The sequence below is a fragment of the Epinephelus moara genome, chromosome 2 (assembly GCF_006386435.1).
Source record: "Epinephelus moara isolate mb chromosome 2, YSFRI_EMoa_1.0, whole genome shotgun sequence".
In the NCBI taxonomy this organism is placed as follows: domain Eukaryota; kingdom Metazoa; phylum Chordata; class Actinopteri; order Perciformes; family Serranidae; genus Epinephelus; species Epinephelus moara.
In genome coordinates, this window is record NC_065507.1 from 24,040,885 (window position 1) to 24,065,331 (window position 24,447).

Below are 24,447 nucleotides of genomic sequence, written 5' to 3' on the forward strand. Positions count from 1 at the left end.
TATAGAAAAGAAAATAGACCAGATGCCAAAACTATCACAGTAGATCGGCGCTGCAGCAATACTATTGGCTCACTCTGAAGCCGACGGAGTGTTAGCGCAGCTCGGTGGCTAGTTTCTTGGCTTTGGGGTGCTTCCACCAGCTGTCTGAAGTTGAACCCAACAGCTCTGTGGCGCTCTGTGGCTGGCCTCCAGGCTTTTATGTAAACGTGGTGGTCTTGCCCAGATGCACCCTCAGGTACCGACATTTGGCAAGGATGAAAATAACGTGAACTGGTACTTGGTAGTGCTGACGTAACTTGGTCGGTACCCTTAAAAGTACTGAGGTCGATAGCCAACCCTATGGGGTGAACTGTCCCTTTAAAAGATCTGACATTAAATTCAGAAATGTGAATCTTTTTCATCTGTTTCTGTCTCTATTGTCGTCCTTGTTGGGTTTTTAAATATTTTTTTTGTCAGTTGTAGGATTTTCCAGCGCTGCAGTTGTTGGTGGTACAAAGGATTACATGCTTTAGCTCTGTATTAGTTATTTCCCTTTGTTTTTAGCTTTGGCGGTTTGTCTTTTAAAACAGAGGCTGTGCGGTGGCTTTGTAGAAAAATTCTGGCCTTGTGTGTATGTGTGTGTGCCTTGAGCATGTCTGTGCATCACTCGGTGTGTGTGCGTGCTTGCTGGGGGTATCATCACTTTATGGAGTAATGAATGCTAATCCCCTCTTATCTGCTTTAACCTCGAGGCAATGACACTATGCTGCTGATGCCAGTACAGTGACACTCTTCATCCGAGTAGAATAGGAGTGTGTGTATGTGTGTGATGGAGACAGTATGTGTGAGTGCTGACATGTAGCATGCAAGAAAAGATGTCTCTACTCGTGTCTGACAACTTTCCCTTACTCTGTGACTTGAGAGCTTCAGGGTGTGGTCTCATGATTATCTGCCACGTCCCCCATGACTCATCAGAAGTAGAATAGAATAGAACATTCCAGCCCTCTGACTCTACTGCATCTGATCCTGACTCGTTTCATCAGGAGGGGAAAAAAAAAAAAAGAAAGACGTGTCATTTGATCTCAGATCCCTCCTGAGATCACTCTACAAAGCAGGCACATTAAAAATGTCTGTGCACTCATGCGGCTGCGTCTTGTTGTTTGTGTCCACTCATGCAGTTTTCACACAGCGAGGGCAGCACTGTGCCTGTTGCCAACAGCGTCTTTTGTTTTCACATTGGAGCCACTCAGTGTAGCTGCTAAAGATCACAGCACAAACCACAGGCAGCTGCCAGTCTTTGTCGGCAAGCATCTTTTGTTCATTCACAACTTCATCTTCTCCTTTTTTTTTTCCAATCGCCGTCTTCAATTAAGATACAAGAAAACTTTTTTTTTTCTCCTTTAATATCGCCCATGTCTTGATGAACGCTTAATGACAATGGCTGTGAAGCAGTCTAAGGAGAGCATAAAATAGGGGAAGATCGAGATATGAAAAAAAGGAGGGGAGGTTTAGATGTAAAAAAAAAAAAAAAAGAAATAGATCTATTCCCAGCAGCCAGTGAGGCCCATATATCTGCAGAATGAGCGTTACAAAGATAGGCAGAAAATAATTAGGCCTAAAAGCTGTTGAATCCTGTGTGCCTGTTCACCAGTCTTCCATTAAGGCTGTTTTAATAGGTCTGCTCTCTGCCTGCCTCCTTGGCACAGTGAATGGGAGATAAAAATGAATTAGACTAAACTTTGGAGATTGTGAATAGAGAACGCTTCGGCTGAGAGTGAAGGAAAGATGACGGCAGAGAGGAAAGGATGAACAGATAGGGGAAGGAGGAAGAGGGTTAATTGAAAGAGAAATAGAGAAGAAGGGCCAGATCTCAGGGGCTGCGGCGTGGCCTGCCTCTCTACATCACTATCTGTGTATGTATGTGTGTGTGTGTGTGTGTGTGCTGGTGAATGTGTGTGTTTGAGGGGAGATAGTGTTGTAGACCTAATAAGAACAAAGCTAATTAGAGACTCTGCCTTGCACAATCCTACAATGACGTTCCCACAGGAGCCGGGACAACACTTGCCACCTATACTGCATTCTCCAGAGAAAGAGACACACACACACACACACACACACAGTGTAGACTTTGTTCATTTTAACTCCTTTTCAGGCAGATTTTACAAGCAAGCGAAAAATGAACAAGCCTAGGCTGTATAACTGCAGCCAGGTCAGTGAAAGGAGCGCAGTGAGCAGAGATGAAAAGGAGCCTCTGCTGCTGACTCAGTGACTTTGACATTTTATTTAATCTCTTTACTGACCACCGACTCTATTTCTTTTAAATGCTAATTGTTACACCCTTGGCTGGCACCCGCCCTATGTGACTAACCCTTTCCTGTGTTTAGCATGTGAAGTATAACGTGTGATACCTGGTGTGAAATCGGTCCCGAGGCTGAGATGTCGCTTCTATCCTGTCCTTTTGGATAGCAGAACGTAGAGCAGGTTGTACAGTAGGGGCTTTATTTCTTTGTTTTTCACTTGTTTCTTTTGTTTAGTCAAACTCCGAGTTAGCACCCTGCTTTTGGTTGTATTTATTTTATTGGATTTAAGCCCACAGGTCCCTTTTCCTTTGTAAATCGTATCCTTTGTTTATTTGGAAATCCAAGTTACCTGGGGCTGATCCGATAAATAACTTTAATGCAATAAATAACTTTTTTGGTTTTATGTTGCCTTCCTGTCCCCCTAGAGAGCTGCCTCGTAACATTACTGCTGACTTTTTTGACTGTGGGGGATGTTCGCTTTCAAAGCAGTCACCAACAGGGTACAGGGCTGCCCCACTGTGAAATATACAAGTGCTGGGGACTGAATTTTGGAGCCTTTGATGCACACCTTTGGAAATATGGAATTCTGCAGACTTTGCACTTTTCGTAGTGTTGTGACATTAAAACAGCAATGACAGTAGGGGCGTAAAACAAAACAAAAACATGGAGGGAGTTGACAGTTTTTTTCTCTCTCTCTCTCTCTCTCTCTCTCTGCAAGTATAAACACACGTCAACATGTGTGCTTGTTTGCCTTGTTATAGCAAGGTGACTTCCAAATATGTTGATTTGGTACAACTCTAGTGTTTTGCTTCCAATCAGGGAGCGAACAGCAAAAACTTCATTTAACTATGTATAGAATTTGATCTTCATCGTACTGGCCATAGAAATGACTCTTTCCAGGTAATGTTATTTTACACAGTGCTGTCTTGTTACTCATTAGGTGTTTGGAGCGTTAAAACTGCATTCACACAATGTCAAATGGGAAGAACAGGAAAACCTGCCATTATGCCAACGTGTTAAGGCATCTTTCCAAGGTAGTTACGCCCACTGCCAGCCTTGTGGTAATATCATTTAAATAGCCACTAAGTTAGCTACTTAATTGTAGTAGTACATTAGATAGTAGCCATTTTTAGATAGGAGTTGTGCAAATTTGCAGGAAAGCCCAATCAATCTTTTTTCGGCATTGGCAGTAGAAAAACAAAATCGGGGAGTGCGGCAAAATACGCCTTTTTCGGGGCAATGGGGGGTGTGAGCAAGTAGCAAAATGTGTAGCTCAGCGTGTGAAGTAAACAGTGACATGGGAGGGAAGCCGCAGCTGGTCAGTCCTTTGGTGATTCTCTCGTAAGTCGGCCCGTTCTTCACCGTTCCTGTCATCTGACGGTTAATGGCCTCTTCATTTGCGAGGGCAAGGAGGGCGCGCAATTCCTTGTCTCCCCAGTTGCTCATCTTTACAGTGTCTGTCAGGTATGCGTTTCCTTCTTGCTACTAGCTGCTCGCTAATTCCTGCTATCAGCTGTTTTCCTGTTTATCCATCGCCAGTGGGTTGCACGTGCGGCGTCATCAACAGCTCTCCCACAAGTCATCAACAGCCCCTCCCATTGCGGAAGGCCGCCTCGGTCTGTTTAAACTAAAAGGGTTCCGCCAATATAACTACCTAATTGGGCACCTTGGATCAACTCGCCAATCTGGCTCTGTGTGTCTAAACGCTCGCAGCTTGCCGGCAAAACAGCCCAACATTCGTGGAAAATTTGGTGGTGTAAAAGAGGCTACTGTTTCTGTCCTTACTGTGTTACATGTTCGGAGCGGTTTGTTTGCGCATTGAAACTGGGCCTGTAAGCATCCATCTTTTATCTATACCGTTGTTTCCTCAAATGAACTCCATTCAATGTTCAGATAATCAGTTTTGGTCTGGACATCGTCAAAATATTCTCTTTTACACATTAGGCACACAACAAGAGATTGTCTGTATCAGAAGCGTTCTCACCTACTGGAAATACTCCATTTGGTTTAGGTGAGGGGTGGCGCTTGGGTTGAGCATAAGTAAGTAAGTAAGTAAAATTTATTTGTATAGCACTTCTCACAGAGAGGACTCACAAAGTGCTTCACAGGATTAAAATACAAACAAGAATACATACATACAAGCATACAGGTCACATACAGAGACACAAAAATGAAACAGTTGTTGCAAAACTAAATCACTTAAGACAAGTTAAAGAATGCCTGCCTATACAGATAGGTTTTAAGATGCTTCTTAAAGATATCAACCGATGCTGCAGCTGTCAAATTCTGTGGGAGGGCGTTCCACAATCTGGACGCAATGGACTCAAAGGACCGGTCACCTCTAGTTCTAAGCCTAGTGCGAGGAACTGCCAACAGGCCGTGATTGGCCGACCTAAGTGTCCTACTAGGAACATATACATGCAGCAGGTCAGACAGATACTCAGGTGCCTGATCGTGAAGGGCTCTGAATGTTAAAACAAGGATTTTGAACTGGATCCTAAAGCTGACAGGTAGCCAGTGTAGGGAGGCCAGGACAGGACAGCATAGGAAGCAGGACATGATGTGGATGTGGATCTTGCTGTTCCTCGAATTTCTCTGACGATATTGGCATCGGCCCTTACCAACAGAAGTTCCCGAATCTTGCCATCTCTCCAGTTCATTATTTTCAATGACGTCTTTGTGTAAATTACCCTTGTTCTTCACTCTTGGACAACATGCCCACTCACTCGCTGTGAATTCTCCAGACATTACCTGCTCTGTTCACACATGAGCTCAATCTGACATTACACAGGCTTCATAGTAAGGAGTTGGCAGGGTAAAGTGTGTTTAATGTCCGATCCAATTGATTCGGACATTTGCATTATCATATACAGCTACTCCGGGTAATGTCTAGATATTCTCAGGTTTGTAGTGTGTGTGTGAGGGCTGCTTGTTATCACAGGGTTAACATATAATGACATACAAACGTAGTCACATCGATCAAGAGCATTGACATTTGGTTCCTGCTTCATCTCGGGCTATGGGAACCTGTTATAGGCATTTCTTCAGTATTTTCTGGCTGTGTACTGATTTATCAATTTATTGAAAAACTGATGTAAAGATGAATCCATGGAAAGATCAATCAGTAAATAGGAGGATGCTATTCTATGCTATTAAGCAACATTGTCAGCCACAGTCTTTATGTTGCTGTAAAAGTAGCACACATTAAGGCAGATTCAAAAACCTTTGGCAGCTAGTATTGAGTTTGTTTCTTAAAAGACAGTTTGGAGTGTGCAGCCTCTTAACCTAAACTCAGTCACATTTAAAATGGTCTGTAATTGATGCGAATGAATTGCTGTTACAGGTCATAAATAACACACTCGTTTTTTGTCCTCATCACTGATTATGAAAAACACAGAGTTAAATATTAGTTTAACATGGGCCACTTGAACCAGTCATTTCAGCCAGGTATAATAGTGGACAGCAAACATGAAACAAACCAGCTGACAGTGGCAGAGTGCTTTCATTAGCCATGACGGCTAATGATTTTGGCCCATCATTAGCTTCCTGTGCTGTGCTAACGATTTTATACCCGCACCCATCCAAAACATGCTAACACACTGCCAGACTAAGTAGTGCTTTTGGGGGCTGTAATTGGTGTTTTGGCTAATTGAGCACCACGGCTAAAAGCTTTCTGCGGACTCCGGCGTCATTTGTGACGTAACGGAGCTTCACTTTCTGAGCAGTGTTTTTCTGTGAACTCATAAGCTGTTTTATTCCTGTTATAGTTTCCTCTAGCTGTGTTCTGTCATTGTCTGTGGTTCGTCTGTCCACATGTCTATCTTTGTCACTGTCTCAAAGCCTTATCCCTCTGCCCAGTAAAATGAGGTTTTAAGGTCATTAACTGATCCAGGCTATTATACTAATGCACCAGGGGTGTTCCAGATTTGATAAATGATTGGAAAGAGATAATGAGAATTATATAGACATCTAGTTTTAGCAGTGGCACATGGTGAGATGGAAAAAAAAAGAATATTACAGGATGTTTTTCTGTGTTGACTTCAAAGAAAAAAAAACATGTTTGTCATCAGGTTTACTTCCTAACACTTGGCGTAATGGACCAGTGGTTTGCAGCTGGTGTGTATTGCCACATGAATGTGCTGTTTTAATGTGTGTGAATGTGTGTGTGTTATTGGCCAGTCTGGCAGCACTCTCAGTCCTCAGACAGGCCGTTCTTTGTGCTCTATCTGATGTCATAATTTGTCTGACGTATGCTTGCCAGTAGAAACCTTTGGTCAAGAAAGCACATGCCCGTGTGTGTGTGTGTGTGTGTGTATGTGTGTGTTTGTGAGCATTTGTATGCTTGTGTATTCTCATCATGGCCCTCATCCAGACGGCGTTTTCTTGATTGATGGTTGTCTTTGGGAGCAGGAGGGAGAGGCGGTGCCTTTGGGAGAGAATTAATAATGCACAGGGGTTTGGGACGGTGGCTGTCCAGACTTGAGCTCTACAGTTGTCACACTGGTCACGGTATTCAGTAGTCTGAGGGGAGCTGAGACGCAGCGTGTGCAGAGAAAGAGAGAATGCGGAAAAGATCAGAGGCTTTTGGATTATGTGTGGTTAAGTTGGAATGAGCCATTCTGGACGGGTAGATTAAAAGATCATTTAGAATCAATGGGTGATTACTGGAGTGAACATGCAGAAGGGTCTGGTAGAAAGCAATGCGCCATTCAACCCTTGGAGGACGTAGAAATCTGCCAGTTAAGACACTGCTGAAATCACTCAGACTGCTTTGATTAATATTAATCTCCCTCTTTCTGTTTTTCGTACCTCTCTCTGACTGTCTACCTTCCTCTTCTTCTGTTCTTGTTTTTGTCTCTGTTGCTCGTTCGTGAGTGGAATTCTGCCACGGGTTTTATTTTCTGGGATTCCACAGACACATCCTTCAGAGGGCTGCCAAACTACCAAAGGCAGCAAATAAGACCAACGGTTCTAGGTTTTGATCATATAGTCCCACAGCACATGCAGATACACACAAATATAGTAAGTCAGGGACTTCACAAACATGTGACCCAGAGTGCCTTGAGCGTTAGTTTGGAAGATACGGTTATAAGTGTCTCATACTTTTGGCTTTGGATGATCATTAACAGGACAGAACATGCATTTAATTGTCCTTTAATCACAACTCCTCATTTAAGCGACATGGATTAAACAGAATAAAATAAGCCTTGTGAGAAAAGAGGTACAAAGGACATGATGAAAGAGGAGAATTAAAATGACTGGAGTCACGAAGAAAGTGAGTGACAGAGCAGCAGCAACAGAAGATATATTTGTGGTTACTGCAATAACCAGAACCAGAAATAAAAACTTAAATGGTACAGTTTTAAATGTCAGTATTATTATTATCATGAAAAAATGACAATGATGATGAAGATGATGATGGAGGTTTGCCTTTAGGGTATTTTCAGCATGACGGTCAATCTTTTGTTTGCGGTATCTACTCCCCTTTTTAGGTCTCTTGAGGACCATTTCCTAAAAAAATTACAAGAAACTTTCATGAAGGTGAACATGTAATAAATGTGTGGCAGATGCTATTTACACCCAGGTTTCTGTAGCCATCAATGCTGTTTGCGCCTAGGTATACACTCACCAGTCACTGTATCAGGTACAGGTTTTAGGTTGCTAATACTGGGTTGGACCCCCTTTTGCCTTCAGAACTACCTGAATTCTTGGTGGCATAGATTTAACAAGGTGCCTCAGAGACTTTGGTCCATATTGACATGATAGCATTGCACAGATGCTGCAGATTTGTTGGCAGCACATTCATGATGCGAATCTCCCGTTCCACCACATCCCAAAGGTGCTCTATTGGATTGAGATCTGGTGACTGTGGAGGCCATTGGAGTACAGTGAACTCATTGTCATGTTCAAGAAACCAGTTTGAGATAATTTGACATGGAGTGTTATCCTGCTGGAAGTAGCCAACAGAAAATGGGTACACTGTGGTCATAGAGGGATGGACACGGTCAGCAGGTAGGCTGTGGAGTTTAAACGATGCTCAGTTTGTACTTAGGGGCCCAAAGTGTGCCAAGAAAATATCCCCCACACTATTACACCACCACCACTTTTCTGAACCGCTGATTCAAGGCAGGATGGATCCATGCTTTCATGTTGTTTACACCAAATTCTGACCCTACCATCTGAATGTGGCAGCAGATTGCCTTTCTATCACGTTGAACCGGTCTGGCCATTCTCCTCTGACCTCTTGCATCACCAAGGCATTTTCGCCCAGAGAACTGCTGCTCACCGGATATTTTCTCTTTTTCAGACCATCCTCTGTAAACCCTAGAGATGATTGTGGTGAAAATCCCATCAGCAGTTTTTTAAATACTCAGACCAGCCTGTCTGGCACCAACAACCAGGCCATGTTCAAAGTCACTTAAATCACCTTTCTTCTCCATTCTGATACTCGGTTTGAACTTCAGCAGGTCGTCTTGTCTCTTGTCTACATGCCTAAATGCATTGAGTTGCTGCCACATGACTGGCTGAGTAGCTATTTGCGTTAACAAGCAACTGAACAGGTGTACCTAGTAAAGTGGCCGATTATATTGCAGGGCATCCTGGCAACAAGTGTGCATTCAGCTGCTTTATACAATGTAGAAACTGAAAGTAATAAGTCAACTAAGTCTAATAATAAGCCAACCTTGACTCACCCAGGACTCAAACCCTAAACTCCTGTGTAAAAGTCCTGCACTTTACAACCTTCATGGACCATGTCACTCTTTAAACTACCTCACTTGACTTTATTGCAGTACATTTGTGAGTCTCATAAATTTACCACTTAAGCCTCAGAGAATATCCAAGGTTTGCTAGTACTAGTCCTAATCATGACCTCTTTGCCCTGACCCTAACTGCTTCTGACATTTACATAATAGGTAGCGAATCACAGCACCTAGTGGGATCCATCATAATGGGTAGTAGGGATTTGTGTTAATAGCTAAAAAGCTGCTGTGTGACTTTCCTCACCCAGGTGCAACTAGACACTCTATAAATGTAAGCATTTGTATGTCAGAATCTCGTCTCTGACCATTTCAATGCAGTTCCCTGAAAGTATAGTATACAATTAAAACCAATAATACCGTTTGTTGAGCACCACAAAATTGTTACAGGGAACATTTTGTCACAGTTGCCTATTTTACATCTAGCAGATGCTGCTGTTGTAATCTGCACAAATTCTTAAGGAAACTATCCGGCTCTTTAGCTGCTAAAGCCTTGACTAATCCCTATCTTTCTTGGTCTGCTGTGTGGTTTATCACTATGGTCTCCTCCGCTCACATTACACACAGTCGTTTGATATTTTGTTGGTATGATAATATTGATTATAGCAGCTTTAAAATATGGCACAGGTGGGAATTAAAGGGTTAAAAAAAATCCAGTGCTCACTGTCCTGACTTCCTGTTGCTTTTGTGGACAGTCCTGTTGATGTAACCTTGTCACAGAGGATTATGTTATACTGATTAAAATCATGTTGTTGCTGAGGTCAGAAACAGCCACACGTGTGATACCTGAAACTGCAGTGAAAATGCTGCAGTGGTAATTAAGTAACTCAAAGTTAGGGCAGGTATATGTATGTGTGTACTTGCATGTATATGCAGGCACCTGGGAATTTGCTTTATTGTTCCTGTAGTACTGATTAATAAGCATCAATAACAGTCTGCTGATCCAAACTATTTTTTATATTATCCTTAAAACACATATAATCATGTGTTTGTGTTTGTGTGTGTGGGCTTGCATGGGCATGTAAGTGTGTGTCCAGCAGCTGAAATATGGCTGAAAGGTATCTGGTGTAATGAGGCCAAGGTGATTTATAGGTGCAGAACACTCCATTCCCCAGTGCGTACATGCAAACACGTACACTTAAGAGTGAGACTGTGACAGCTGGTTCACTTTCTTTTAATGGCTTGCCAATTAAAAGCAAGTGAAACGATACTTTGCCACAGCCAAAGCCTGGCAAAAGCAAATTGGTTCAAGTTTCAGAATCCATACTTGGTGTTGAGACATACTGGGAGGTTGTTTACCAAAACCTCACCCTGACATATTTCAAGATGTTTTGTAGCTTTGAATGAAGACAGAATATAATTTGTTTGGTGCAAAGCCTTGCCGAGCGAGAGAACAGACCGATCCAGACAATCACCTGAAAGGTATAAGAGGGAAACAAGAGACAAGAAGAAGGATGGAGCAATCTAGAGAGAGCGTGACAGAAAGACGCAGGTAGTCTGTTAGCATATTAACGTCTCAGCAGAGGACAGGCAGACAGGTGAAGGCGGAACAGAGTCAACATGAGTGGAGTCTGGTAGTCATACGCTCTTAGCCAGAGGGAACACTGCTTTGGATCAGACAGGCTCACCATTAACCTATACTGACACTGTTTAGACAGCGGGGAAAACAGCAGAGAAAAGGGGCAGGAGAGACGCCAGAACATTAGCATTGCAGGCAGTGATTGGTGGGGACTTAACACAGGATTGAATTGTTCAACAGCATAACAAAAGATAATGGGGCTACTGGTGGAAACAGAGGTAGGACTATGTCAAGGCGCTGACCTTTGTGAATGCAGCTGATAAAATGCATGGAGGTAGATCCTCATTACCACCAGCACAACAATTATGATTTCACCTTCATCATAATGATAATACTCTACACAGATAATGTGTTCACAGCGGTGTCCATTTCCAAGAAGCACAATAATCTACAGGACTTCTTACATAAACATCAGACAGTTATCCACATCAGATTGCACTGCATTATAATGGCTTCCACCCCACTGTGTTATTCCACAACTACAACTGATTAAGCAGATAACCACATGAAAGCCACCGACCTTGATCTTTAGGAAAGGAGAGGGCCAAAACCACCAAGTGGAAAAACATTTCCTAACAAAGCTTATTTGATCCATCATAATGTTGAGTTTCCTTTCCTTCAAGTGTTCTTTCATTTCCCTCCAGCTTTGCTGAAAGTACATTTCAAGGCATGAAAATTCCTGTAATCAGTCTGCTGATTCAACTGCTAAACTTTCATTTATTTACCACAAATTACTCTTTAGCTTAATGCTGATCGTGTTGTCATAAGAGATGAGACTTTTTTTAATTTGTCAATTTGTCTACAAAGGGCTATTTATGCAAACCATACTTTATGTATTAGCCATTGCATAAAACTTGAAAGTTAAGAAAAAGTTTTGCAGCACGTTCCAGCATAGCTTCACATATTTTAAAAATGTCAGAAAGTGATGAATACTTTAAACCTAAAAACAGAGTTGGCAAATTGATTCTTATTTACACATTCAGCAGACAGTGAGAAAAATGAGCACTCATTTGGAGTCATGTTTTGGCCACCTGATGAATGTTAATTCAGTATTCACTCTTTTTGCCTTAGTTTTTTAGCTGCTACGTTCCTCACTATGCTCACCAGCTAGTTGCTAGCTGTGTCTGTCTGCTGTTTGGTGATTTGGTGATGGGGTTGTTATGTACAGTGAGCCTTTTTTTTGCGCTGAAAACAGCTGGCCAAAAATACTTTGTGAAGGCGATGAGATGAACCAAAACAGTAAAGCTGCAGGCCATGAAAAATAAAACAATGTACAGAAAGATGCTAAAAATCTTCACAGGTGCATAGACACACTGAGGATAGAACGAATATTCCCATTCAAATCGACATGGCAGGATGGTCAGAGCAGCAGCCATTTTTATGTGCACCATTGCCATTGCAACCGTTGTAGCGTCCTAACGTCTGTATAAACTTTCGTAAAAACAAACCAACTTGCAAGTTACTGAGGTGAGTTTTTCGCAGTTCAGATAAGAATACGCCACTTTTGAAATACTACCATTTCTGTTATTTTACTGTGGTCTTTTGTTGCCATTATTCACATGTTGATGCCTCAGAAGAACAAGTGAGCAGCTGAGAGGATGACACAGAGACCACAGGGATAAACAGATCAGCATATTTTCACATCTAACTCAGTGAATTAAGGGTTTATTTTGACTAGAGGTAGGCGATAAGGCCCTAAAACAATATCACAATATTTCATAGTATTTTTGCGATAACAATATTCTTGACGATATGAAGAATAATATTGATAATATTAATTGAAGAACATTGAATTGGAACAAAGTAAGTGAAAAAAAGTTGACCTCAATTTATCTCAGGGCACAGCCATCGCCCCCTGAAAAATAGGCACTCATGAGCATGTGCGCGCTGCAACAGCGTCACTACCCCTTTTCCACCAAAGCAGTTCCAGTGCTGGTTCGGGGCCAGTGCTTAATTTTGAACCGGTTTTACTGTTTCGACAGACAAAAGAACTGGCTCTGGGCCAGAAAAACCGGTTCCAAAGTGGCACCAGTTCTTTGCTTGACTTGAAGAACGAACCACATACGTCACAGGGAAAGGGGCGGGGTTATTGAGACCAACAACAATAAACGAGACCTTGCAAAGCGCACAGCGAAGAGTGTCGCCATGGACGCATCGAAGCAACAGGGTTCCGTCGAGGAAACAAGCGGGGTCCTTGCCTTATGGTCATCGGCATGCATCAGCTGCACAAATATGTGGTCCGCCATCGTTGTTGTTGTTGTTCCTTTGAGCTTGGCGCCAGTGGAAAAGCAACGACGTAACTGATGTATACAGTGACGCAATGATGTGGCACCCTAACCACCTCGAGCTGTGGAAAAGCAATTGGTTCTCAGCTGGTTCGCAAGCTGAACCAACTGAGAACCAGCACCAGCACCAGCACCAGCTCAGCACCAGCACTGGAACTGCTTTGGTGGGAAAGGGGTATCTGATGGTAAAGCACGCAGGCCGCATGTCTACATTGAAAACAATGAATTTGAGGGCACAAAAAATGTGCCATGTGTACGGCCCCTTGTGCTCATTTCTCCTCTAATCCTTACACTGTAACGTGTGACAGGCTGCTATGCTACTGTAACTACTACACATTCACATAAATGTAGTTCTTGTATCTAGCTGCAAGCTCCACATAGGTTTACATTACCAATGGTTTATGATAACATCGACTACTGCGTGCGAACGGTGAGAGGGAGAGATGTGGCGCTGCTGCCGGAGGAGCCGCTGAATGAGTTCCCTCTGAGCTGTAACTCGCTAAAAGAGTCTGAGAAGTCCGGGGCTGTTCATAAAACATTCAGGATGCCACAGTTTATTCCACACTACTGAAGCTGCTCCTCTTTTTGGAACAACCGCAGAGTCAATAATAACTTCGCTTTCAGCCATGCTTGTTGCTGTGGGTGACAGTATGACGTCAGTATGCAAACAAGTCGAAATATTGCGAGTATCTTGATATGAATTTGATCAAGAATCATATTAAAAATTATACCGGTATTATTGTGACTGAGATGATGAGGCACACCCAAAACTTTGATGAAACCATAGCTGATTGTTGGAACAGTGGACTAACTTACTTGAGGACTAAAAAGACTAACTTCGTTTTATTTTGTTTCTGTCGAGTTTGAATGAAGTGTGCTTCACAATGAGTTAACATTAGTCTTAGTTTGATGAGGTGTGGGAGTGAATTTGGATTGGTGCGTGGTTGTATTTTTCTGTTAAATAGGGAAAGTAGGTGTTAAAATAGGCCACTAGTGAGTGCGACACACTTTACAGCCCCGCTGATGTGTGTTCTTTTGTACTTGTCAAATGACCACGGCAAACAGTTCAACGTCCTCTCTATTTATTCTGTTTCTGTTTGGTGGTAATTGAGTGTGTTCGTCACTATGATAAACACCTTTCAAATCACACATTCTGTTGTCATTTCATCTGCGAACACGTTAAGTAAAGCAGCCTTGAAGTTGACCATTCCAAATGCAAACCGATAAAGAGCTTGCCATCAAAGAGTGCTTGGGGGATTTTATGCACGCTGTGCGTTGTCACAGTTAATCACACACATACGCACACATAGGCACATACACTCACGGCTGGAGTTGACATGGTGGAGTCTAGTCACCCAGGGGGAATGTGCTTTGAAAATCAAAAGACATTAACCAATTAGCGCTGATCAATAGTCTCAGCCACACAGGGATGAGCCAGACTAGGAGCACTGTTAATGTGTGCCTCCAGGCCAATCAGCAGACTGGGAGTACTATCGCTCTCAGCCAATGAAAATGCCAGGAGAACTCTTGACATTCTGCTGCTCCCCAATGCAAAGTATCTTTTCCGCTGTAGCTAGGCAGAACAGGCTGCACGAGGAAATAAAAGGCAGAGATGGAGAGATAGAGCGAGACAAGGAGAGGAATAACGAGAGGTGGGAGGAATAGAGTAAGAGTGGGAGAGTCTATGTGTCAGGTTGTGAAAGCAGGTGTCATAATAGTGGGCCGCAATGGGCAGCAGGTAATCTTACTGAGATAAGCAGTAGCATGACAGCCAACCTTTAATTCCCCATGGGAGGTGGTGCTGTGGAGTTGTCGCAGGGTTGTTCTCCCCATCCCCTGGAAACAGATTCATATAAAGGAGTAATGGGAAGACACAGATGGAGGATGCATTTCGATGAGGAAAGATTGAGGCGGGAGGAGAAGAAAGAGCGAAAGCGACAAAGGCAGAGTGAGGGTAGTACTTCTGCTTTGCACATTCTGCACACATACATGAACATGTTCACATACGGAGATCACAGCAGCACCGCTGCACCTCAGCTGCTCTGTATTCATGATGAGGAGAACAAATATCAGCATGGGGCTTGGGATGTATAGGCGATCCAGGCAGGAGGGAATGAAGGGGAAGAGGAGGGGGGATAAAAAAGAGGAGGAGATACCTAAAATATTACACCTATCCAGGGGAGTGTTCAGTGGAGCAGGCATTATGAGAGTGTAAATTACATTCCCTCCTTCTCCCCTTGGCTGCTGGCTGCTGGATGAATATAATCACCCACAGCTCCGAGCACCCAGACACACACCACACTGCCTATAGACACTAGCACAATATTAGATAAAGTGCCATGATGTGTTTATGTTTATTGTCGCAGAAGTCTCCAATTATATATCGATCCGGGATCAGTCCCCCAGCCTGTTCTTTTCTGATATGATGTAAAGTATCGACACACAAGTCATTTCTCTCAGTTGGGAGGAGATCAATAGTGATTCAGACGGCCATGTTAAACATCCAGCATCAAGTGGGACAGCTTTTAGGGCTGTAGGATGGAGGAGAGAGCAAGTCTTTGCTAATTGAAATTCCCTGAACAGTTCCTCCTTGGAGTCCGAGCAACAGTGCAGCAGCAGTTCAGGTAGAAAGACAAGTGTTTTTTCTGTCTTTCCTTTTAATTTCCTGTCTTTATTTTTACTTAACAACTGTCAGACAAAGAGTTATGTCCTAAACCTTTTTGAACTTGAGCCTTTTTTCCTTGTAACATAATTTATCTCATGAAAAAAAAGACCTTTTGAATTAAAAAGTTCACTGCACAGGTTGACCAGAGTTAAAATGAATTGTTAATTAAACAGTTATTTGATGAATGGGAAAATGAATCTGCGTCTATTTTGAAAATACTTAGGGCCGGGACACAGAAAATGTGAGGTCAGGTGCCAGGTGCTACACTTGTGCCTACTTATAGGGGTATGGAGGCAGGTTGCATCTGAAGTTGTATCGTATAGCCCAGTTACCAGAAATTTCGGAGCTGATCTTCTTTCAGGCATTTATGTGTACATTACACTTTTTCCATTGTCACTCTTGGCTACACTGAGTCAAGCCATGCCGCGCCGATTTGTGTTTCCATTGTCAGTTTAGATACGCTGGAGATGTACCTTCTCTGGAGTAGGTCCGACAGCCAGGCCACTCACGCTGATGTGGGTAGCAGTGATGTCTTCCTGACCGCAGCCAACCTCCAATGACCCCCCCATTCTACCCCCTAAACAAGCCTTCATGTTGCAAGACTTTACTCACCTCTGTCTGCAGGAGACCAGAGAGAAACATCTTTAAAAGTCTCTGTGTTGAGCTCTCAGTACTTTTGTAGCTTCTACCTGAATCTCTGTGGTTTGGAGTTTAGTTTCTCTCCTGCATCCTGTTTGTACTTTAAATATCTGCTTTATTTTACTGTTTTGTTCGCTATCCACCATATTATAAGTTGTGTGAAGTTGCTGCTTGAAAACTCAATCAATCAATTCAATCAATTTTATTTATAAAGCCCAATATCACAAATCACAATTTGCCTCACAGGGCTTTACAGCATACAACATCCCTCTGTCCTTTGGACCCTCACAGCGGATAAGGAAAAACTCCCCCAAAAAAACCCTTTAACGGGGAAAAAAAACGGTAGACACCTCAGGAAGAGCAACTGAGGAGGGATCCCTCCTCCAGGACGGACAGACGTGCGATAGATGTCGTACAGAACAGGTCAACATAATAAATTAACAGTAATCCGCATGACACAATGAGAGAGAGAGAGAGAGAGAGAGAGAGAGAGAGAGAGAGAGAGAGAAGGTGCCCGGTGTATTATAGGGGGTCCTCCGGCAGACTAGGCCTAAGTCAGACTAACTAGGAGCTGGTACAGGGCAAGCCTGAGCCAGCCCTAACTATAAGCTTTATCAAAGAGGAAAGTCTTAAGTCTAGTCTTAAATGTGGAGATGGTGTCTGACTCCCGGACCGTAACAGGAAGATGATTCCACAGGAGAGGAGCCTGATAGCTGAAGGCTCTGGCTCCTGATCTACTTTTGGAGACTTTAGGGACCACGAGTAACCCTGCGTAGTGTTCTGGTGGGATAATAAGGCACTATGAGCTCTCTAAGATATGATGGAGCTTGACCATTTAGAGCTTTATAAGTTAACAGTAGGATTTTAAATTCAATTCTGGATTTTACAGGGAGCCAGTGCAGAGAAGCTAAAACAGGAGAAATATGATCTCGTTTCTTAGTTGCTGTTAGTACACGTGCTGCTGCATTTCCTTATTTTGCTGCTTCACAATAAAAGTTTTTATATAACAAAATAACGGGGGACTTTAATTGTGAAGAACTTACAGGAAATGAAATATGTTTATACCCGAATAGCGGAACTTTATTAGCAGCTTTTCTTCAATAATGACAAGTCTAATAATGTGGCAGGCAGGGTTAGGGTTAGGGTTAGAAACAGCCACAGTGAGATGTTGATGAAGAGCTGCAGATAACCGGCTCTTACTGCACTTCTGCAAACAGCTCACCTCCAGCAGGTAAACTTCTTTTACCTGCCCTGCAGTGGAAAAACACATGCAGCAAAAATACCAGGGGACTTTTATTTTGAAGAATCCATAGGCAGTGAAAAGTGTTATTAATTAATTAGCGGAACTTTGTCAGCAACGTCTCTTGAATGAAGACAAGTCTAATAATATGGCAGGTAGGGTTAGGGTTAGAAACAACCACAGTGAGATGTTGATGAAGAGCTGCAGACAACAGGCTCTTACTGCACCTCTGCAAACAGCTCACCTCCAACAGGTAAACTTCTTTTACCTGCCCTGCTGTGGATGAGTCAGCTGTTTTTAAACATCAGCTTCAAGAAGGTAGCCCTGTTGTAATGGAATTGCAAATGCCTGCTGTGCTGGGCTGACGGCCCAAACCAAGCCAAGCCAGCCCATGACTAAAAGGTTGCAGATGTAAAGCTCTGGGTAGCCCTGCACTAAAATGATCAACTTCTTCTCCATATTTATCATGTTACGGAAGAAAGGGAAGATATCTACTGACTGTAATTAATTGTCCTCATCACATGATATGCGGTACACATTGCTGCATTCCAAAAATTGAACTGTTTATCTCAAAAAATGTTTTGAGGGCAAAAAGATGTGGCATGTGTGCCAACCCTTAATCGGCTAAGTTAGTTTTGAAGCTAAAATGTGGAGTCTAAACTTTCTTTAGTTTCAGATTTATAAAAGTGAGGATGAGCTGCATTTCTTTGTCTGATATGACAGTAAAATGAATATGTGTGGATTTTGGATGGGTGATTTGACAAAACAAGAAATTGTGATGGAAAAATTTGTAATTTTTCCACAATGTTCTGACTTTTTTTGGACCAAATGCTTCATAGATTAATCAAAAAATATTGCCAGATTAATAGATAATTAAAAGCATCCGTATCATCACTTGGACAGTGCATCATTCTCTCTGTCTCTTTTTCTTCTGCTCTGTGTATTACAATCTGTTAGCAGAAGCAGATAGACAGCTAATCCTCTTTATCTCTGCTCTTGAAGCTAATTTGTCTCTCGATGGGACCTAGAGGAAATAGGGAAAGGAAGTGAGCACACGGCTTAGGTCCCGAAGGGGGAAAAAGGAAACAGAACTGATCGGTCTTCTTTACCACAGAGCCAGTGGCAGGCCCAGATGCCAGTGATGTTAGGTCAGCGCCTGCTAAATCGGAGGGCAGCAGCTTGAGTCAAGGCTCATTACTTCTTTACATTAGGCAACAGTTAAAGGAAACACTATTCTAATTCCTCTCCATCCATGTCTCTATCCTCCTTATCCCTTCCCTTCACCCTTTCGCCCTCCTTGTCTCCTCCTCCTCTCTCACCCCATTAGGGCCGCTGTTCCAGGGAGAACTGTAAGTACCTGCACCCTCCTCCGCACCTAAAGACCCAGCTGGAGATCAATGGAAGGAACAACCTCATCCAGCAGAAAAACATGGCCATGCTGGCACAGCAGATGCAGCTTGCCAATGCCATGATGCCCGGCACACAGCTACAGCCAGTGGTGAGAGGACATAACACAGCTCACATCAACAGAAACAAAAACATATTACATCAATTTTCCTACACAAAGGAGTACAAATTCTTCACTCTTCATCTACGTAAAATGTATCTGGAGTTACTGACAGAGCAAGAACTCTTAACAAATGATTTAAGCATGATACGCCTCTTTGAGATAGTTTAATTTTAAGTGGAAACAATGGGTCAAATATAGATAATACAGTCATATCAGATTGTTTGTAATGCTCAAAAAAGTTTGCAGCTGTTACTTTTGTAATGATTGCGTAAGTGGACTGTTTCCACCGTGCCAAAAATCGCTTTTTGGTTGTAACAATAGTTAAATATCTATAAATGATTAAGCAGGCTAGAGAGTGAAATACAATTAGTGCACCAAAAAGAGAACAAATCCAAATGTAGTTTGTTATTCTAGGAGCAAAAGACACAGAAAAAAAATTGCAATCAATAATGATATTTTAATGGGAATCTCTCATTTAAAGTCAAAAGTTGGTGATCTCTGACAGATTACTGGAAATTTGTTCCGCAGCTTAGTCTGTGGTTTCAGAGTGCCTGCAGCATGCTCTGTGAGAGATTTTGGTCTCATTTAATTGAATATGTTAAGGGTGAGGACGTTAATCACATTAGCCTAACATGAGGGCAATCATATGATCAACTTGTGGCCAGTTATAAAAATGCTGATCATGGTTTTGACTCTGCGTTGCCTTTGTTTCAAACTATTACAATTGTATTGTACAAAATTACAAAATGTATCCTCTAACTGTTTGACTGGTTAAAGAGAAAGGTATGCTAGATATGAAATACCAGGGTTGTTTAATTGGAGTGTGAAAGTTTAGTCCTGCCCCAAGGCGTCAGACGCTGAATTCGTATCGTCATTGTGGGAGTATTTTTTGTACAGTGATCAATAAAGTATTACATTACTATCATGAAATTCCCACACACATACACACACGCAGTAAATTACATCAGAAATGGCTGTGTGGTGGTGCTGCATGCTCCAAGGATCTTCAAGGTGATGGCCGGAGCTCCGTTCAGCCAGTTCAAATGAATCCTTCCCTGCCCCATCCATGAGACCTTACAGAGTCAATGAGACCTGTCAGTCAGGCTTGAAGTAATTCCTCTGTCTTCTCCTGTGTCTCTTTATGCTTAAGTGAGAGCAGCGGAGTGAATTTGTCTCAGACTATTCAAAAGAACTTCAGATGCTGCATGCTCCGACACACACACACACACACACACTCACACATATGCACACTTAGCCGATGGCTTATCACCCTTATCTGGGGAAAAGGGGCTGAGTCGAGAGGCCCATTGAGAGGAACAGAGGAAACCATGAAAGGGTTTAAAGAAGCAATAGATCTCCCTGGGACTGCAAAGCCTTCCTTTTCTGTTTATGTCATGGGGAGAGGAGAGGAGGAGGAAGACAGGCTGACAGAGAAGGACACAGCAGAGGAAGAAAGGGAGGACCAAGCGAGGCAGGAAGAGATAAATGAACAGAGTAAAGACAGGTAGGTAAAGTGAAGGAGATAGGACGACAGCAGTGAGGAGAGATGGCTTTAGACCTCAACTACAAAGAAAAGTCAAGAAAACAGAGCCGTGTTGTGTGCAAAGGGAACAAAGGGTAAGACCGGGTACCAGCCTTTCCAGGAATCAGACGTTCTTCCTCCATCCCTCCCTTGTGTCCTTAGCTTAGTTTCCTGCCCCTATCCCTGGTGTCTCTACCAAATTATATCTGCTGCTCTCCCACTTTTTTGTCTATAGCTGTCCACCCTCCCTCCGTGTGCGTAGGAAAGTGCTTTCATTTCACGCATGGAACTGTGCAGAGGGTGAAGTAATTAGGGTCCATTACAGCTGTCTGTGAGTGATGGTGCTCGTGATGCTTTTTATTATAGAGTCAACGTCAGCGGACAGCCCACATTACAATTATATCTATCTACAGCACTGTTTCACTCACTCACTCACTCACTCACTCACTCACTCACTAATTTTTGGTGTACTTGTTTGTGTGTAGAAAAAGAGAGGAAGAAAGGGCATTCCAGTGGTGTCTTACGTCTGTAATTACAGTAGATGTATCCCCATATTTGGGTGGGGGGTAAGCAGGGAGGAAGCATAGTGTATAAAAATGGTTGCTGCTACAGCCTGCCTTGGTCTGGTATGACCAGCAGCTAATAGAAACTAATGTTAGCTAACTTTGGCAAATTTTAGAAACTAGTGATGCATGGGTCAGAGTTTATTAAAGCTTGCACCAACCTAACCCATTGTGAGAGCCAAACCACCCCACTAGAACAGTAAACACATGCATTTATCAATCACCCACACCCAACATGCAAACCGGAGCTGAAAGTTTCTGGTAATGACCATTGCTAATACCAACCTAGTCGTAGTTTGCTATATTGCATGTCATTTACAGTAAATATCACAGTGTAAAATGTTTGTTTTCTGTTTGAAAAGTAGGCTACAAATGTAGGAAGACAGCAGGTACTGACCCATCTTTTAAGTGGTTTGTTTACATGACATAAGAGAAGTGCCTATTTAACAGATTCAGTGTGGACAGTAGTGATGCGCGGTTGACCCACATTGCCCAGGTCCCGCAGAAAGTTTGTGTAAGTTTGTTAGAAAATATTTTGGGTTTTGGCAGGTGAGTCATTGCGTGATTACATTTTTTACAGCTTACATAAACCATTGTGCAATAGTCCACCTTCCACCCTCTCTGTCTCTCTCAAGAAGCTTTATCATCAGAGCTGATGCACTCAGGGTTTCTGTTACCTGTTTTTGATGATAAAATCTGTTGAAGTCCGACATATTTAAAACTCTCTGGTCATAATGTGGGTGACACAGTGGTGCAGTGGTTAGCATTGTTGCCTCATGGCAAAAGGTTTCTGGTTCAAACCCGGGGTGGGGGGTCCCTTCCATGTGGAGTTTGCATGTTCTCCCTGTGTCAGCGTGAGTTTTCTCCAGGTACTCCGGTTTCCTCCCACAGTCAAAAGACATGCAGGTTAATTGATGACTCTAAATTGGCCGGAATGTGAGCGTGAATGGTTGCCTGTCTCTATGTGTTAGTCCTGTGATAGTCTGGCGACCAAGCGGTTACAGAAAGTAAATGACTGAATGAATGGTCATAATGTGCAGTAAAAATACTTCCCTCTGAGAATACGAAGGCATAACACTATGTCCTAACAGCAAGCAAACAAGCATTGCTCTATCCACACTGAATCCATGGAAAACCCATGATATTTTCCTACAAACTTAACCAGACTGCCCGACCCACAGGTCAACCCGTGGGACCAGTGGGTTGTAGGTCGACAGGCTCATCACTATTATACACATGCAGTGCTGTGCTGTGTCAATATTTTATGACCTCATGACTTTTTATTTCACATAGACACCTTGTAACAATTTTTTTTAAAGTTTATTATAAGGACGTATTTTAGAGATATTGTGCACATTTTACAAGATTTCTCCTGAATAGCATAGAAATAACTTAAGCTCAGACTCAGACACTAATAAAAAGCATAGCAAAATAGAGTTATTGTACAACTCTAAAGACTGTGGCATTTATCGTCTCTGTGGTCAATCATCAAGGTTAATGTTTTCAAAGGATCCAATCTAGTAAATGGGAAGCCAGTGTACTTGGTATGCTCACAGCACCTTTCAGTGCTAAAGGGATATTATATTCAGCACCACTGTCAAACTTATTATGGCTAAAAATACATCAACTTGCAAGTACAACTAAGAACAGAGAAGATAAATTAATTGTTGGCAGGGTTGAGGAAACATTAGTCTGGTTTTAGTTTAGCCGAGAGATCAGCATTGCAGCTGTGAAAGCTAGCTACCTTATTGCTAACGGTATAGCATCTGCACCAAAGCCACACCCTGAGGGGGAGTTTGCTGAAAAACAGACATATTGTTGAAATTGCACTTATTGTTCTTTCAGTCTTCAGCCTACATCTCAGGCTGTTCATCATTTGATTTGTAAATGGCCTGCTTTGTAATTGTTTTCAGATTGTAAGCTACTTGTAATGTTTCTTCTATACACTAACTTGGGGCGCTTTATTACTTACGGGTTATTATGCAATGGTTTTTACTGGTCTGGCCCACTTGAGATCAAATTGGGCTGTATGTGGCCCACAACTAAAATGCCTCGAGATGATCACATTGCTTTTGATCCTTTGATTCAATACTTAGAAAGGCAGTTGTTCGGTCTGACTCAAATGATACCCTCATAGCATTCTGTTGTCATGTGACATTGTGATGTAGAAAAATTATCTTTGATCTTTAATCTTAACATGCGTGATCTTAATGGCTTGATTAACGTACGTATACTGTATTTGCAATGCTCGCTTTGTGTGACATGCGTTTCTAATTTGAATTCAGGGTATGTAAAAGGGGAATCATTGTAACTAAAAACAACTGAAGAAGGAGCTATGCAAACTGCAGTGGTTGACAAGGGCAAATGTGCTGCAACGGGCAAAAAAAACATTTAGATTGCTGCGACTGCGATAATGATGCCAATTCAAAAACACAAAAATCCCAAAGAAAACATGCCGCAAATGCAAAAAAGTGCTGCAGAAAGCAAAACTTAAACAGCAACACACTGCAAATACAGGAACGATGCAGAGTCAAGAACTCACAAACGAAGCTGTTTCTCTTTCATGATGTTGTAAAAGACTAAGGCTAAATGTGCAAAAGAAAATGTACCTTCTTATGACGCCTCTTTACTCAACTTTTCTTCCTGCTGCAAAAACAAACACTCTCTCGCTCTGGGTCAGAAATCAAGCTGTTCCACTTATCACTGCCCCTAGAGGCCTGGAGAACTTCTGTAGTTTTGACTGGATGTGAAGCAGCATTTTTCTGTTGCATTTCTTTTTTGGGGTTTGTGTGTTTTTGCAGCACATTTCTGCTCCTCTATTTGTTTTACTTTTTTTTTTTTTTTTTTAAATTGGCATCAATTCTGGAGCTGCGTTTCTCTGCATGGAAATGTTTTGGGCTGTAATAGTGAATTTGTCCTTGTCAGCCACTGTAACAGACACGACATCACTGCAGCAACACAAATTAATGACAGGAGGCGTGCAGTGAGATGTTCCTACTGTGTGAATATGCTCAAGTTAACATTACTGTTTCCAATCTGTTATGACCGTGATTTAGAGCAAGAATCTGTAATATCCTATCATTACTGGAAATGATTCAATGCTAAGTGGGGAGACATTCCAGAAAAGGCCAAGAGCAAGATCACAAACTTTTTGCAGGATGACATCACCGCATTTTTACAGCCTCATGACTGTGAGTCTTTTCACTGATGTCATACCAACCTTGAGCTGTGAATATCCCAAACTGATAACTGAGACACATGTACTTTTCCAGAGTACCTTGTGATAGGACATAATTCTTCAGACATTCCAGAGGGGAGCGCTGAAGGAATTAGAAAGTCCACGCCATTATTCCTGATTTTCTGAGTCATCCCAGAGCAGCGAGGAGGTTTTGGGAGGAATGTAGCTG

The 24,447-nt window shown here is 42.4% G+C and overlaps 1 protein-coding gene across 7 annotated transcripts in view; it reads left to right on the forward strand.

Moving 5' to 3' along the window:
* The window catches only part of LOC126404957 (muscleblind-like protein 1), a 90,019-nt gene that overhangs the window by 48,193 nt on the left and 17,379 nt on the right, over window positions 1-24,447 (forward strand). For all 7 annotated transcript variants that reach the window (XM_050068435.1, XM_050068406.1, XM_050068426.1 and 4 more), the window contains exon 3: window positions 18,773-18,943. In XM_050068435.1, the coding sequence (XP_049924392.1) occupies window positions 18,773-18,943 (171 nt within the window). The remainder of the gene's footprint in view (window positions 1-18,772; window positions 18,944-24,447) is intronic.